The 12,547-nt window shown below is 43.2% G+C and overlaps 1 protein-coding gene across 2 annotated transcripts in view; it reads left to right on the plus strand.

Annotated features, from left to right (window-relative positions):
* Positions 1–226: 226 nt before the first annotated feature.
* The window catches only part of Slain2 (SLAIN motif family member 2), a 65,392-nt gene continuing 53,071 nt past the window's right edge, over positions 227–12,547 (plus strand). For both annotated transcript variants that reach the window (XM_005359331.3, XM_005359332.2), the window contains exon 1: positions 227–954. In XM_005359331.3, the coding sequence (XP_005359388.1) occupies positions 566–954 (389 nt within the window). In that variant the 5' untranslated portion in view covers positions 227–565. The remainder of the gene's footprint in view (positions 955–12,547) is intronic.

Here is a 12,547-nt window from a genome sequence, read left to right on the forward strand (position 1 = left end):
GAGGGGCTGAGCCCGAGCGGGACACACGACGTCTCAGTTCCGCCCGCGACTAGCCAGGGGTAGCCGCCAACGCAGCCCTACCGGGCTAGCCCGGCCCGGCCCACCTCCGCCGGCGCCCACCACACCTCTTCCGGATGAGGTCCAGCCTCCACAGCGACCCCCGCCCCTCCAGACCCCGTGACTCCACGGGCTCCGCCCCCGGCCCCGCCCCATCGCGAGCCCCGCGCCTAGTCCTTTCGGCCCGCGGGCGGCCACGTCCTCCCCCGACGCTGAGGTCACCGACCGGGCTGGCCGGCAGGGGGCGGAGGGACGGAGGGAAGATGGCGGCCGAGGCCGGATATTGGCGCCGCCTCCCCCAGTCGCGGAGCCGGCGCAGATGAGGCGACTCGGCTGGGGCCAGCGGCGCTTCGCAACCCGAGCCGGGGGGACCCTGGCGGTGGGGCCTGGCCCTGCTCTATGCCGGCGCCTCGGCTAGCGTGAGCAGCGGCGGCGGTAACGCCTCTCTCTCTCCCCACCCCGCGCTTCTCCCGGCGGCTTGGGTGTCCGAGCGGGCGGCGCGGCCGGCATGGAGGACGTTAACTCCAATGTGAACGCGGACCAGGAGGTGCGGAAGCTGCAGGAGCTGGTGAAGAAGCTGGAGAAGCAGAACGAGCAGCTCAGGAGCCGCTCAGGAGCCGTGCAGGGCGCAGGCCTCCTCGGGCCCGGCAGCCCGGCTCGGACCGGCGTGTCCACCCCTTGCTCGGGTGCGGCGTCCCCTCGGGGCTTCCCGCTGGGCCTGGGAGCCAAGGTGGGCGTCGCAGCGGGCTCGGGCCCGCGGCGGACCAACAGCGAGGACCTGCGGGACGCCACCTCCTTGCTGGCGTCAGGCGAGGGCGGCTTGCTGGACGAGGTCGAGCCGCTGCGGCCCGACGAGTTGGAGCGACTGTCAGGCTGGGAGGAGGAGGAGGAGAGCTGGTGAGTGCGGGGGCCGGGACCGGGCGGGCTGGTGTGGGGGGATCGAGTGTGTGTGTGTGTGTGTGGATCCTGGGGGAAAGCAGGGTGGGCTCGGCGGTGGCGGGGAACACTGGCTTTGCCTCTTTCTGTTGCGGGTAGGTCGGATGGAGTTGGTTCTAGGCGTGCCTTGGGAACGGGTCTGTAGCTAGTTCTTGTCTGGGTTGTGGCACCTCGGGGTGCTGACCCAACTGGACCCAGATGCAATCTGTGGCTTGGCACAGCTCCGGTGGGCCCGCACGCTCAGAGCGCTCCGAGGTAGCAAGCTGCTTCGTAGGAAGGGCTCCTGCTTTGTGTGGAAGAACAGCTTTCGGGTGATGGTCTGGGCATTTTGGCTATGGGGGGGGGGGGCCCGGCTTTTTGAGGTAACTAATACCAAGTGCGCTGACCTAGAGTAGTAGTCGGTGTTTTGGACGGGAGTGAGATGGGTATGTTTGTGGGGAGGCCGGGAGAACGACACTCCCCTTTAGGTAGCGGGGTAAAGCTTGCTTTGTGTGAGGAGGGCAGAGAAGGGAAGGGGCTGCTTTGTGTGAAGTCGGTGGTGGAACAGGAACCTTGGATTTTATTTTTGAAAACAAGAATTGGGTCTGACATCATTTCGGAGCCGTGAAGCGGTAGTTCTCAAAGCTGACTGTCTTTTCCATGCCCTCCTGGAGGCAGAGAAAGAGTCCTATTTTAAAATCCCAACCAGAATTGTAATTGTCAGAAGGCAGCTCTTGATGAGCTTGTGACCCCACACCTTAAAGTCACACTTTCATTAAATAGAAAAGACACGAGAGGCTTTTACTAGACTTAAAACATCTGTGGGGAGTTATCCTCATAATTCATCGCTTTGAAAGTCTTAACTTTTAGCTAGAACGTTTAGGCTGTTGACATGAAAACTTCCGTAAAGTTGAAATCCCTCAAGAACTGGTATCCAGGCCTAGGACTTTGAAGTATTGTAAGCTTGCCTTGCATGCAGGCCCTAGGTTTCCACTTAAAGGTTTATAACCTTGAAGAAGTTACTTTGAGCTTCACTTTTGTCCTCAGGAAAATTATCTTAACATTATTCTTAACATCTGTAGAGTTATGAAGATTAAATTAGATAATCCATGTGTACTTTTAGCACTGGGCTTGGCATACGATAAATTCTCCACGACTGGGTACTATTACCCTTAAGCCTGGTTATTTAACTCAACACTATTTAGTGAGTTTACATGTGATCCTGCTGTGGGAGATTCTAAAGATTCCTAAGTGCTGATGTCTGTGTGTGAGGCAGTGGGGGTCATGTTGAGAGCTGTATCTTAGGTAGGGTGAGTGAGGTGCTGAGGAGAGTTAAGAGACTAGGAACCAGACAGCGAGAGAGGCTAGGTAGCAAGCAGTAGCCCAAATAATGGGGCAGACTTTCAGAGAAGGTAGCAAGGGTGGGAATTGGGAACTGCATTTTGTCTTCTGACAAGTACAAAAAGGTATTTAGAACTTGTCCTTAGGATTCTATGAATGATAGGGATACTCTTTCATATGTTATTTTATTGCCAAGTAGAACTGAGTATGTAATAATTACAGCTTTCCTATTAGTGAGACTCATTGCTTTCTGAAGGAATCTTGTGTATTATGCACTTTGAAAGAACCCAGAGTCATCCAGGTGTCATCATCTTTCCAAGTGATGATGAGATCAATGCTCATGATAATGAGGATGGGCTGTGCTCATCAGCTCATTTTAGATGTATTGATGGAGCATATTGACTCCTCCAAACACCAAGCAAGTCTTTAGCTACTTTGGTTTCTGAGCATGTCTTTGTCAAGGTAGAGCAAATGTTCTTAGATAAGCATGCCAGAAGTTTGTCTTGACCGCCTGATTCCTGCTTAATGTTTTTACCTGGTTTTGTGTCTTGGTGCTAGAGATACACTTTTTCCTGAAAATACCTGTGTGAAATTTAATCTGAAATTAAAATCTGGCCTTTTGGCTTTAATCTTAACCATGATAGGTCAGGGGAGAGTTAAAGAAATCCTAGTTAAAATGCCTTCAGATGTGTCTGAGGAGGAGGGCGTGGCTGTCAACAGCAGGAAGAGTCATGGTAAAGTTTGCTTTCTTAGCAAGTCAGAAACTACCTTCCAAAGCTTCTCTATTGCACATTATTTTCATCTAGGGAAATTTTTGCCCCTAGCATATATGTCACAAAATGCAGAAAGTAGGAGTAGGTATTAGATGAAAAAATAACCAAATTCTGGAGTAAAATTAAGGGAAACTCCTCATCAAAAATAACAGGTTTCTTTCATACTGGCGTTCTTTCAGATGCAGATGCGTACTGGCCATAATAAATTTCTGGAGATTATGGTTGTTTCCTAAACTTAATTGAGTTCCCAAAGCGCTTACTACTGTCTCATAGAACACACTTAGGCTGTAGTGGTGGACAGCTTCTGATACAAAGTATACAACCTAGTACACACCTGTTTATGAATAACTGTATTCACGAATGTAGTTTTACTGTTAGTGGTACACTTTAATATTTTCTATTCTGTTGTATTTCATTGAGGGAAGAATGGTAGTTACTACTAGGCTGACGTCTAGATCCACTAATGGATTGCATTTTCCAGTCTGAAAATCTTTGCTCTCATAACTCAGAAAAGTCTCAGGAAGAGAATTAAGATGACTGTGTATTGTAGTATGTTAGGATTACCTAATAGCCTTCAGCATTACTGGGGGAGGAACTTACAAATATCTTTGCATTTAATTAGATTTAACGTTTATATATTTATAAGGTAGGTATCAATTTCGGTGTAAGGAAACTTTATCTTGGCATCAGATAACACACAGTAAATGATGACACTAAGATTAGAATCTAGTCTTCATACATTAAAGCTTGTGATACTCCATTGTGTTTTGCTTTTTCCAAATACAGCATCAACTTTCCTACATGAACTGTCCCTTAATGTGTGTTTGAAGACTACTACTGTGCCCCCCACCCCTTCCCACCATATGCTAGGCATTTTCTTCAGAGTAAATTTCAGTTTATTGAATAATTTCTTAGATAGTATAATTCTCTGGTCCTTCCATAGTAGTAGTAATAGAAAAAGAATATTATTGAGATAGGGTCTTACCATGTAGTTCTGAGTGTCCTGGAACTTGTAGGCCAGGCTAACCTCAAACTCAGAGACATCTGTCTAACAAGTGTTGGGACCAAAGTCACCAACACACCTGACCTAATTTATTAATTAATAAAATTAATTATTTTAATTTACTCTAGTTGTTCATTATTGGACATGTTATCCAGAATTGCATTTTTAAATTAGCCAGAGTGTGTGTATACTTCTCTTGAACTAAAAACTACTTGTAAAACAGTAAATACTATCGATTCACCGATTAATTAATTTAGAGATGGTCTCATTAATTTAGAAGTAGCCTATGCTAGACTGGATCTTACTTCATAATACAGACTGATTTGATTTCATGACAGCCCCCAGCATCCCACATGTTGGGATTACAGGTGTGTGTTGAGGCCCACTATTACATTTTAAACTGTTAATCATTAATAGTTTCAGCTTCTGTTACTACGTTTTATGTTTGCTGGTAGTATGAACTTCTCCACCATGTGTTTTCTATATAAACTGTTAAACTATGTCTTCCTAACTTTTTTGGGTTTAAATAGAAGGCATTTAAATTTCATGTTTGTTCAGTCTTAACTTAGGCATTTATTACCTATTTTCTGTTCCTTTTTTGTATCTTTGCATTTAGTAGACCTATGTTGTATATATTCATTCAGATTGTTGACAAAAAAATGTAAGTGACAGAATAGATTACTCTGAAGTGTGCAACTCAGCCTGATTTTCCCCATTAATACCCATTATGGTTATTCACTGACTATTAGTTCTCCCTGTTGTCAGGCCCTTATGACATTTGGTTTGTGTGAATATCCTGAAAGATTTTGGCAAACGCTATTCTGTAATTGAGCTGTAATGAGCCTGTGAGGTTCTTACCTGCAGGAAGTCCCTCTCTTAAAGGAGAAATTGGAGTGAATTTGGTTTGATGTGGTTGTGAAGAATTTACTCGAGTTTATAGAATCACTCCATTCTTAATTTCACAAGCATTGTTTAATCTTACTTTGAATTTTGTAAGGAATCATTTTTTTTTGCTCTGGAATTTTTAGAAACTGCTTATTATTCTTTTTAGAAATTACAATCTTTGAGCCGGGCGGTGGTGGCGCACGCCTTTAATCCCAGCACTCGGGAGGCAGAGGCAGGCGGATCTCTGTGAGTTCGAGACCAGCCTGGTCTACAGAGCTAGTTCCAGGACAGGCTCCAAAGCCACTGAGAAACCCTGTCTCGGAAAAAAAAAAAAAAAAAAAAAATTACAATCTTTGGTCCTAACCTTTTTCTTTCATATTTCTGATCCACAGCAATTTTATGATAAATTTTTTGTTATTTTTTCCATGGTTTGAGGGGGTATGCCTAACTGCATTTGGCATGATAGCTCACGTTGTTTCTTTGAGCTTTGATTCTCTTTGAAGAACATTCTTCCTTGTTCATCAACAAACTGATGACAGAAATATTTTTGTCTTTAATATTTAGTGTCAGGGTTTATTTTGTTTGTGATTGGGACTGTGGCTTCTTTGTATTGATGTTGCTGTAATTGATTTTCCTCTTTAAGTTTTTCATTGTTGAACTATAATTTTATAGGATATGATGCACCATTTAAATTAATTTTTATCATGTACATTTTATTTTTAAATTTATTTACTCCCTGTGAGGACTGCTCACTCCACAAGTGGGCACATGGAGGTCAGAGTACAATTTACCGGAGTTGTTGTTCTTCTACCATGTGGGTCCCGGGGATTGAACTCAGGTAGTAAGACTTGGTGGCAGGCATCTTTATCCACTGAGCTATTTCTCTGGCCCTGTAAGGCATGTTTTAAAGCCTACAAAATAGTGACTTTTAATATAGACAAAGTTGTGCAACCATCACCTCTTCTAATTCCACATATTCCTCATCGATGACGGATACTCTTATTAGCAGTCATTCCCTAGTTCCCTCTCCTCCTTGTTCCTATTATCTACTTTGCCTATCAGATTGCCTATGCTGGGCACTTCATGTATAGCAAGTGGCCTTTGTGTCTGTCTTTCATCTAACATAATTCTTTCAGGTTCACCCATGTTGTAGCATGTGCCAGATTATTAGCTTGATCTTTTCCTTTTTTTTTTTTTTGTGCCTGAACAATATTCCATTGTGTGGATTTACCGGGTTTTGTTTATCCATTCATTGGTAGGTGGGCATTTGGATTATTTCCATCATTTGGCTATAATAAATAATGCTGCTATGACACTTATTTACACGGTTTTGCATGAACATATGTTTTCATTTTTCCCCCTTGGGTATGTGCCTAGGAGTGAAATTACTCCAAATGGCATCACCGTGCTTAATTTTTTGAGAAACTGCCAGATTGTTTTTCACAGTAGCTGTACCACTTCTCTTTATCCCAAGCAACGTATGAGGGTTCTGCTTTTTCTACATCGTTGTCAGCACTTGTTAGGTCTATCTTTTTAACTATAATTGTTCTGTTAATATTATTTTGGTTCTGATTTGAATTTCTCTAATGCTTAGTGATGTTGAGCATCTTTTCCCTGTATTTCTCAGCCATTTATCATAATTCTTTTTGGAAAATGTCTATTCAAATCCTTTATACATTTTTTTTAGTACTAGGGATTTGGAGCCAGTGCTTTGGGTATGCTAGGAGAGCACTCTACCACTGAGCTATATCCCTGGCTCCTCTTGCCCCTTTTCTAATAATTGGGTTATTTGTCTTTATACTATAAAGGTTTAAGAATTTTTCATAAATTCTGGATATTGATCTCTCTCTCTCTCGTTTGGTTTTTTCAAGACAGGGTTTCTCTGGCTGTCCTGGAACTTTGTAGACCAGGCTAGCCTCACCTGCCTCTGCCTCCCAATTGCTTGGATTAAAGACGTGCACCACCACACTTGACTGATTTTTTTTTTAAGTTTCTTTAATTTTTTTTTTTAAGTTTCTTTAATTTTTTTTTTTTTGGTGTGTTTTAAGATGGGCTTACTGTGTGTAGTCCTGGCTGATCTGGAACTCTCTTAATATAGGCCAGGCTGGCCTTGAATTCACAGGTATTGCCCTGCCTCTGTCTCTAGAGCGCTAGGATTAAAAGTGTGCACCACCACAGGGAGCAGTTTCTTTTATCTTAATTAAAATATAATTACATAATTTTTCTCCCCTTCTCCGGTGCCACTCACTTACTCCCTTAGCTCCTTCCTCTCAAATTTATGTTCTCTTTTTTTTTTTAATAAATTGCTACACCTATATGAGTAAATATAGTTTGCTGAGTTTATTTAGTGTTGCTTTTATATATATTTTTTAGGGCTGACCACCTGATATTGAATAACCAAGTAGGGAGCTCCTCTCTGGGAAAAACCAATTCTCTCTCCACATTTATTAATTGCCTTATAGCACTTTGTCTAAGGGTACAGCCCCATGACATTTCCCCCTTCCATGTTGGTATGTCAGCTAGTGTTGTTTAGATCTTGTTTAGGCAGCCATATTGTTGAGATGTCGTGGGTATAGCTTCCCCTTTCGTAGTAATGAGAAGGCACAGTCTCAAAGAAGACTTCCTGGTCCTTTGGCTCTTTCAACCTTTGGCTCTGAATTTTCAACCTCTTTCTTGAGCCTTAGATGTGGGTGTTGTGTTCTAGATGTATCACCTGGGCATAAGTATTTTGACCAGTTGTGGCTTCCTGTAATTGCCTGCATCTGCTGCAGAAAGAAAGTGCTTTATCTAGGGATGGGAACTCTACTTAGCTGTTGATAATAAGGCTCAGTACTTAGAATGCACTTAGGAATTTTGGTGGCTTTGGAGAGTGGCAGTACAACATTTTCCTCTAAGATCCAAGATCTCAATAGTCACTGGTAGATGACGAGGTGTCAGTACTGGACATGATTTCTCTCCTGTTGAGTGACCCTTAAGGCCATCTAGACGCGTATTGGTTACTGCTAAGATGTAAGTAGCACTATTGTACCTTCAGGGATATCTTTGGAGTGCTGTTGATCACTATTGTAGATGAAGGATATCACAGCAGGATGGAACTACTGATTGCTTTCCTCCCTAAGCTGCTCACATAGCATCTTCCAGCACTTTAAAGGTTAATCCTCAGGTAGGAGGCTTTGGATCAGATCCAGCTTAGTTCCTCAGAGTCCTGTGTCCAAAGTATGTGGTCTGTTCAATAATAGGGAGCTACCATCAGCTTCTAGGAGACAACCAAGGACAACAGCAATAGCCTGTCTTGTTTTGAGAGTCGCTTAGACTATCATGAGTAGCTTTGGAGCCTGTCCTGGAACTCACTCTCTAGACCAGGCTGGCCTAGAACTCACAGAGATCTGCCTGCCTCTGCTTTCCTAGTACTGGAATTAAAGGCTTGCACCACCTCCGCCTGGCTGCTATTGAGCTTTTTTTGTTTTGTTTTGTTTTGTTTTGTTTTTCGAGACAGGGTTTCTCTGTGGCTTTGGAGCCTGTCCTGGAACTAGCTCTGTAGACCAGGCTGGTCTCGAACTCACAGAGATCCGCCTGCCTCTGCCTCCCGAGTGCTAGGATTAAAGGCGTGCGCCACCATCGCCCGGCGCTATTGAGTTTTTGAGACGTCTTCACTATGATTATAATTCCAGAGTGGCTGCACCAGTTTGTAATCCCACCAACGGTAAATGAGGGTTCACCTTTCTTCATGTCCTTGCCAGCATGCAATTTTAGACCTTCGTATTCTTCGGGATTTAATTAAAGTAGAATAACATAAATGCTACCTTGTTCACCACTCTGTTTGCTGGTGTGTGTGTGTGTGTGTGTGTGTGTGTTATTTGTTGAAATGCCTGTGTGGGTGCACATGAGCCTCAGGTGCTATCTGCCTTTTTTTCCAGTGGGCTTGGAACTTACCACATGGACTAAGATGCCTGGCCACTGAGCCCAGCCATCTACCTGTTTCTGTCTCCCCAACACTGGGATTAAAAGCACACATTGTTATACCTGCTCCTCCCCAAAGGGATCTTGGGATCAAACTTAGAATCTTGAGCTTATTGCAGGCACTTTACCTTTTTCCATTTGACCTATCTGCCCTGCCCTTTTTCTTTTCTTTCTTTCTTTTTTTTTAATTCTTTATACAGGGTCTCCCTCTGCTTGCTTATAACTCACTAGGTTGCCCAGGCTGTTCTTGAACCTGGAACAACCTCTTCCCTCAGCCTTCCAAAATGTTAGCTGGATTTTATTTAATTATTTAATTGGTTTAATACAGATCCTCCTCCTCCTGCCTCCCAAGTGCTGGACTTGGGATTTAAGGTGAGTGCTGTGGCCTCTTAAATGTTGCTTACAGGCATGAGCCACCACTCCTGACTGTTAAACAAATACAGAGTTCAGTGACATTAATTATATTCATATTCTTACACAACTATCAGCAGTGTCCAGCTGTAGGCCATTTCTATACTCCTAAATGGAAACTTCCTAACTATTAAACAGTAACTGTTTTCCCTGTCTGACACCAGTCTGCTTTCATTGTCTGTGCTGCTGTAGGCACCTTAGATAAGAGGTTTTTATTTGTCATGATTATCACACTTAACATAAGTTACTCAGGATTTGTAGCATTTGACAGGATTTCCTTCTTTGTTATGGCTAGGTGATAGTTCATTGTTGTATTTGTCACATTTTCTTCATTCCTCGATGGATAGCGTTGCTTTCACATCTTGTCAGTGGTGAATAATGCCCTGACCGAAGGTGCAAGTATTTGAGTGTCTGCACTTTGAGTGGATTGAATGGATCAAATGGTAATTCTGTATTTTAATTTTCCCTTTCCTATCTGGTGTGCATTATGCTTATGTATATATACACATATTCGAGTGTGTATGCAAATGTGCATGGAATAACAAGTGCAATGTGTAGGCCCAAGTTTGAGTCAGAAATCTACTTTGAAAGCTCTTCTACTTTATTGAGTTAGGGTCTCCCAGTCAAACCCAGAGCTCACTGATCAAATGACTAGTCCTGCCAGTCAGCTTGCAGGGGTGGGGTGCATGGTGTTAGGGACAGGGCGTGTCCTTCAGAGACTGGAATTTTACAGGTGAGCTGCTACCTGGCATTTTCATGGGTTCTGGGATTGGAAAGCTTCTCTTTTGTGTATGGCAAGCAAATTAACTTCGGCAGTAGCTCCCAAGTCCCTAATTTAGCTTGTTAAGGAGCTGCCCTTCTGTTGTTCACACTGGCTGTATTGCCTATGTTTTGATCATTTATATGTTCTCAGTTAGTGATCAGAGCAACCAAGTTCTTATTTACCCTCAGCCACTGTTGCTCATATAAACTGTTAAGGTAAGCACAGAATCTCAGGTTTTCTGTTTGTCATGCAGGAAAAGCTTTCAGTAGGTGTCTGAGCACTTAGTGGCCCATGTCTCTGTATTGTCACTGCTGTGTCCTTTGTACTAAGGTTGAGACTTCCTTACTTGACAGCTTTAGTCATACCCTGTTGGCCTGAAATCACCACCCACAATGCCATTCTTACTTTATATTTACAATTTAATGCTTTTGGAAAAGAATTGAACTAGAGAATATATTGTAAGAATCTTTATTATTGTGGGGAGGATTAAGAGCTGTCATCTGTGGCAATCAGTTACTGCCATTTCATCCATCCTGTGAATTGTGCTAATAGACAAAAGAATTTCTGGGCAAAGGGGGGAGAATTTATTTGAAGAGTGTCTAAATTTATATTGTGTCCCTTCTTACTGTGCTGCCCTGGAATAGATGAGAGTCATAGCGTCTGTGCTCATGGGAGTGCACTGCTTAGTCAGGGTTAGCTGGCTCTGTTAGCTCCCTGAAGGCTGTGTTGTAGCTTTCTTTTTCTGCTTACCTATGAGAGAACCTTTGTTACTGACATGAGCCCCCTAAATCCTCTATGCAGTCTGCAGATTGAAAGTAGAGTTTCTAAGCAAACCAATATGAGTTATCATGCTCTTTACAGAGATGTCAGAGATGTATGTCATAAAATTGTAGAAAAGTGAAGTCAGAAGTAGACTGAGATGTGGCTGTAGGTCTGATTATTTCTTTCTCCAATATTTTTGAGATTGTAAATCTATGAGCTTCCTCTCATACCTGGTAAGGACAAGGCAGCTGCAGTGCTGTGATTGCAGGCATGGGCCACAGTGCTCAGTTACCACTACTAACCTTTGTAACTGTTTCTTCAGGTGAAACTGAACCAATTCAGCTATAATGCTCTTACACCCGCACCCTCCAACAGCTACCATTCTGTTCTCTGTGTCTGTAAACTTGATAAAGCCAGGTAGCTTACTGCTGTGTTTTGAATCTGTAGTGTCGCCCACAGTCTCATGCACTTGCTCACCAGCTGGTGGGCTATTTTGGGGGGGGGGGTCCATGGAGGCTTTAGGAGGTCAGGCCTAACTGACAAGGAAGATTTCTAAGGGTTGCTTGTAGAAGGTTATAGCCCTTTATTGCTCAATTGTTTGTTCTGTTGCCATGAACTGTCTGCTAGTGTCATGTTCTTCATACTTACTGAGACCCTCTGAAACTGAGCCAGAAGAATTCTCTTCTGTAAGTTGTTTGAGAGAAGTTAATATCAAAGGAATCAAGTGCCGCTGTCTTTTTGTTTTGGCTTGTTTCATTTAGCGTTATGCCTTCAAAGTTTAATCCACTTTATAACTTGTGTATGTCATTCTTCTTAGAGGAAAGGAATCTAGACCCAAAGTCACCTAGCTGATAAATAGGGGGAAATTGAGATTTACACCAAGACTGAAAAACATCTGTGGAAAATAGTTGACCTTGATTTATTTAGTTATAGATATGTAGTTTGGGTATAAGTTAATGTTGGACAATTTTTGATAAACAGTGAAGAATTTTTTTTTAATGCAGTTGCTCTTGGGCCTCCAGATTGCCTTCAGAATCATTGGAGGATATGTTCTTACAAAGACTGCAGAGTGGGTCTGTGGCAAGGGTGCTAACAGATACGTAAAATGTTAATGAAGAGGTTACTTGTGCTTGTAATTCTATTTCTGTGATAAAACAAACACTGCAGTTCACATTAGGGCAGAAGCTTAAATAGAAAACTATGTAGCCGTGGAAGCATGGATTATTTTTAGGTCTTTCTTGAATATCCTCAGTAATAGCCAATTTCTTTCCTACTGAGGGAAGGTAAGATTTTTAAAAATTACTAGTTGCCTTTATCATGTTTAGTAACTGTTAACAAGAAATGGCAATGGTTTTTTTTTCCCCCATGATGGTAGCATCTTTTATTCATAAGAAGGGACACCGTTCACAGAGCGGTGACGTCACACCTAAACACCTCACGTGGAGACAGGTATTGCACCGGTGTCAGAGGACCAGGTCAGCCACACTAATGATGGTGCTGCTTGAACTGCAGGCCACAGTAGCCACATGTCCCCGTTTTTGTCCAAATTTATGTACACTTTGGGGTGGCCCAGGGCACCACCACCACCATCGCAGGCTATGATCCGATGGTCCACCTCATTCACAGGCTGCTCTGCTATCAAATCGATGGCAAAGTTCTCATTCACCTCTTTCTGAC

Source organism: Microtus ochrogaster, linkage group LG1 (assembly GCF_000317375.1).
Source record: "Microtus ochrogaster isolate Prairie Vole_2 linkage group LG1, MicOch1.0, whole genome shotgun sequence".
NCBI lineage: Eukaryota > Metazoa > Chordata > Mammalia > Rodentia > Cricetidae > Microtus > Microtus ochrogaster.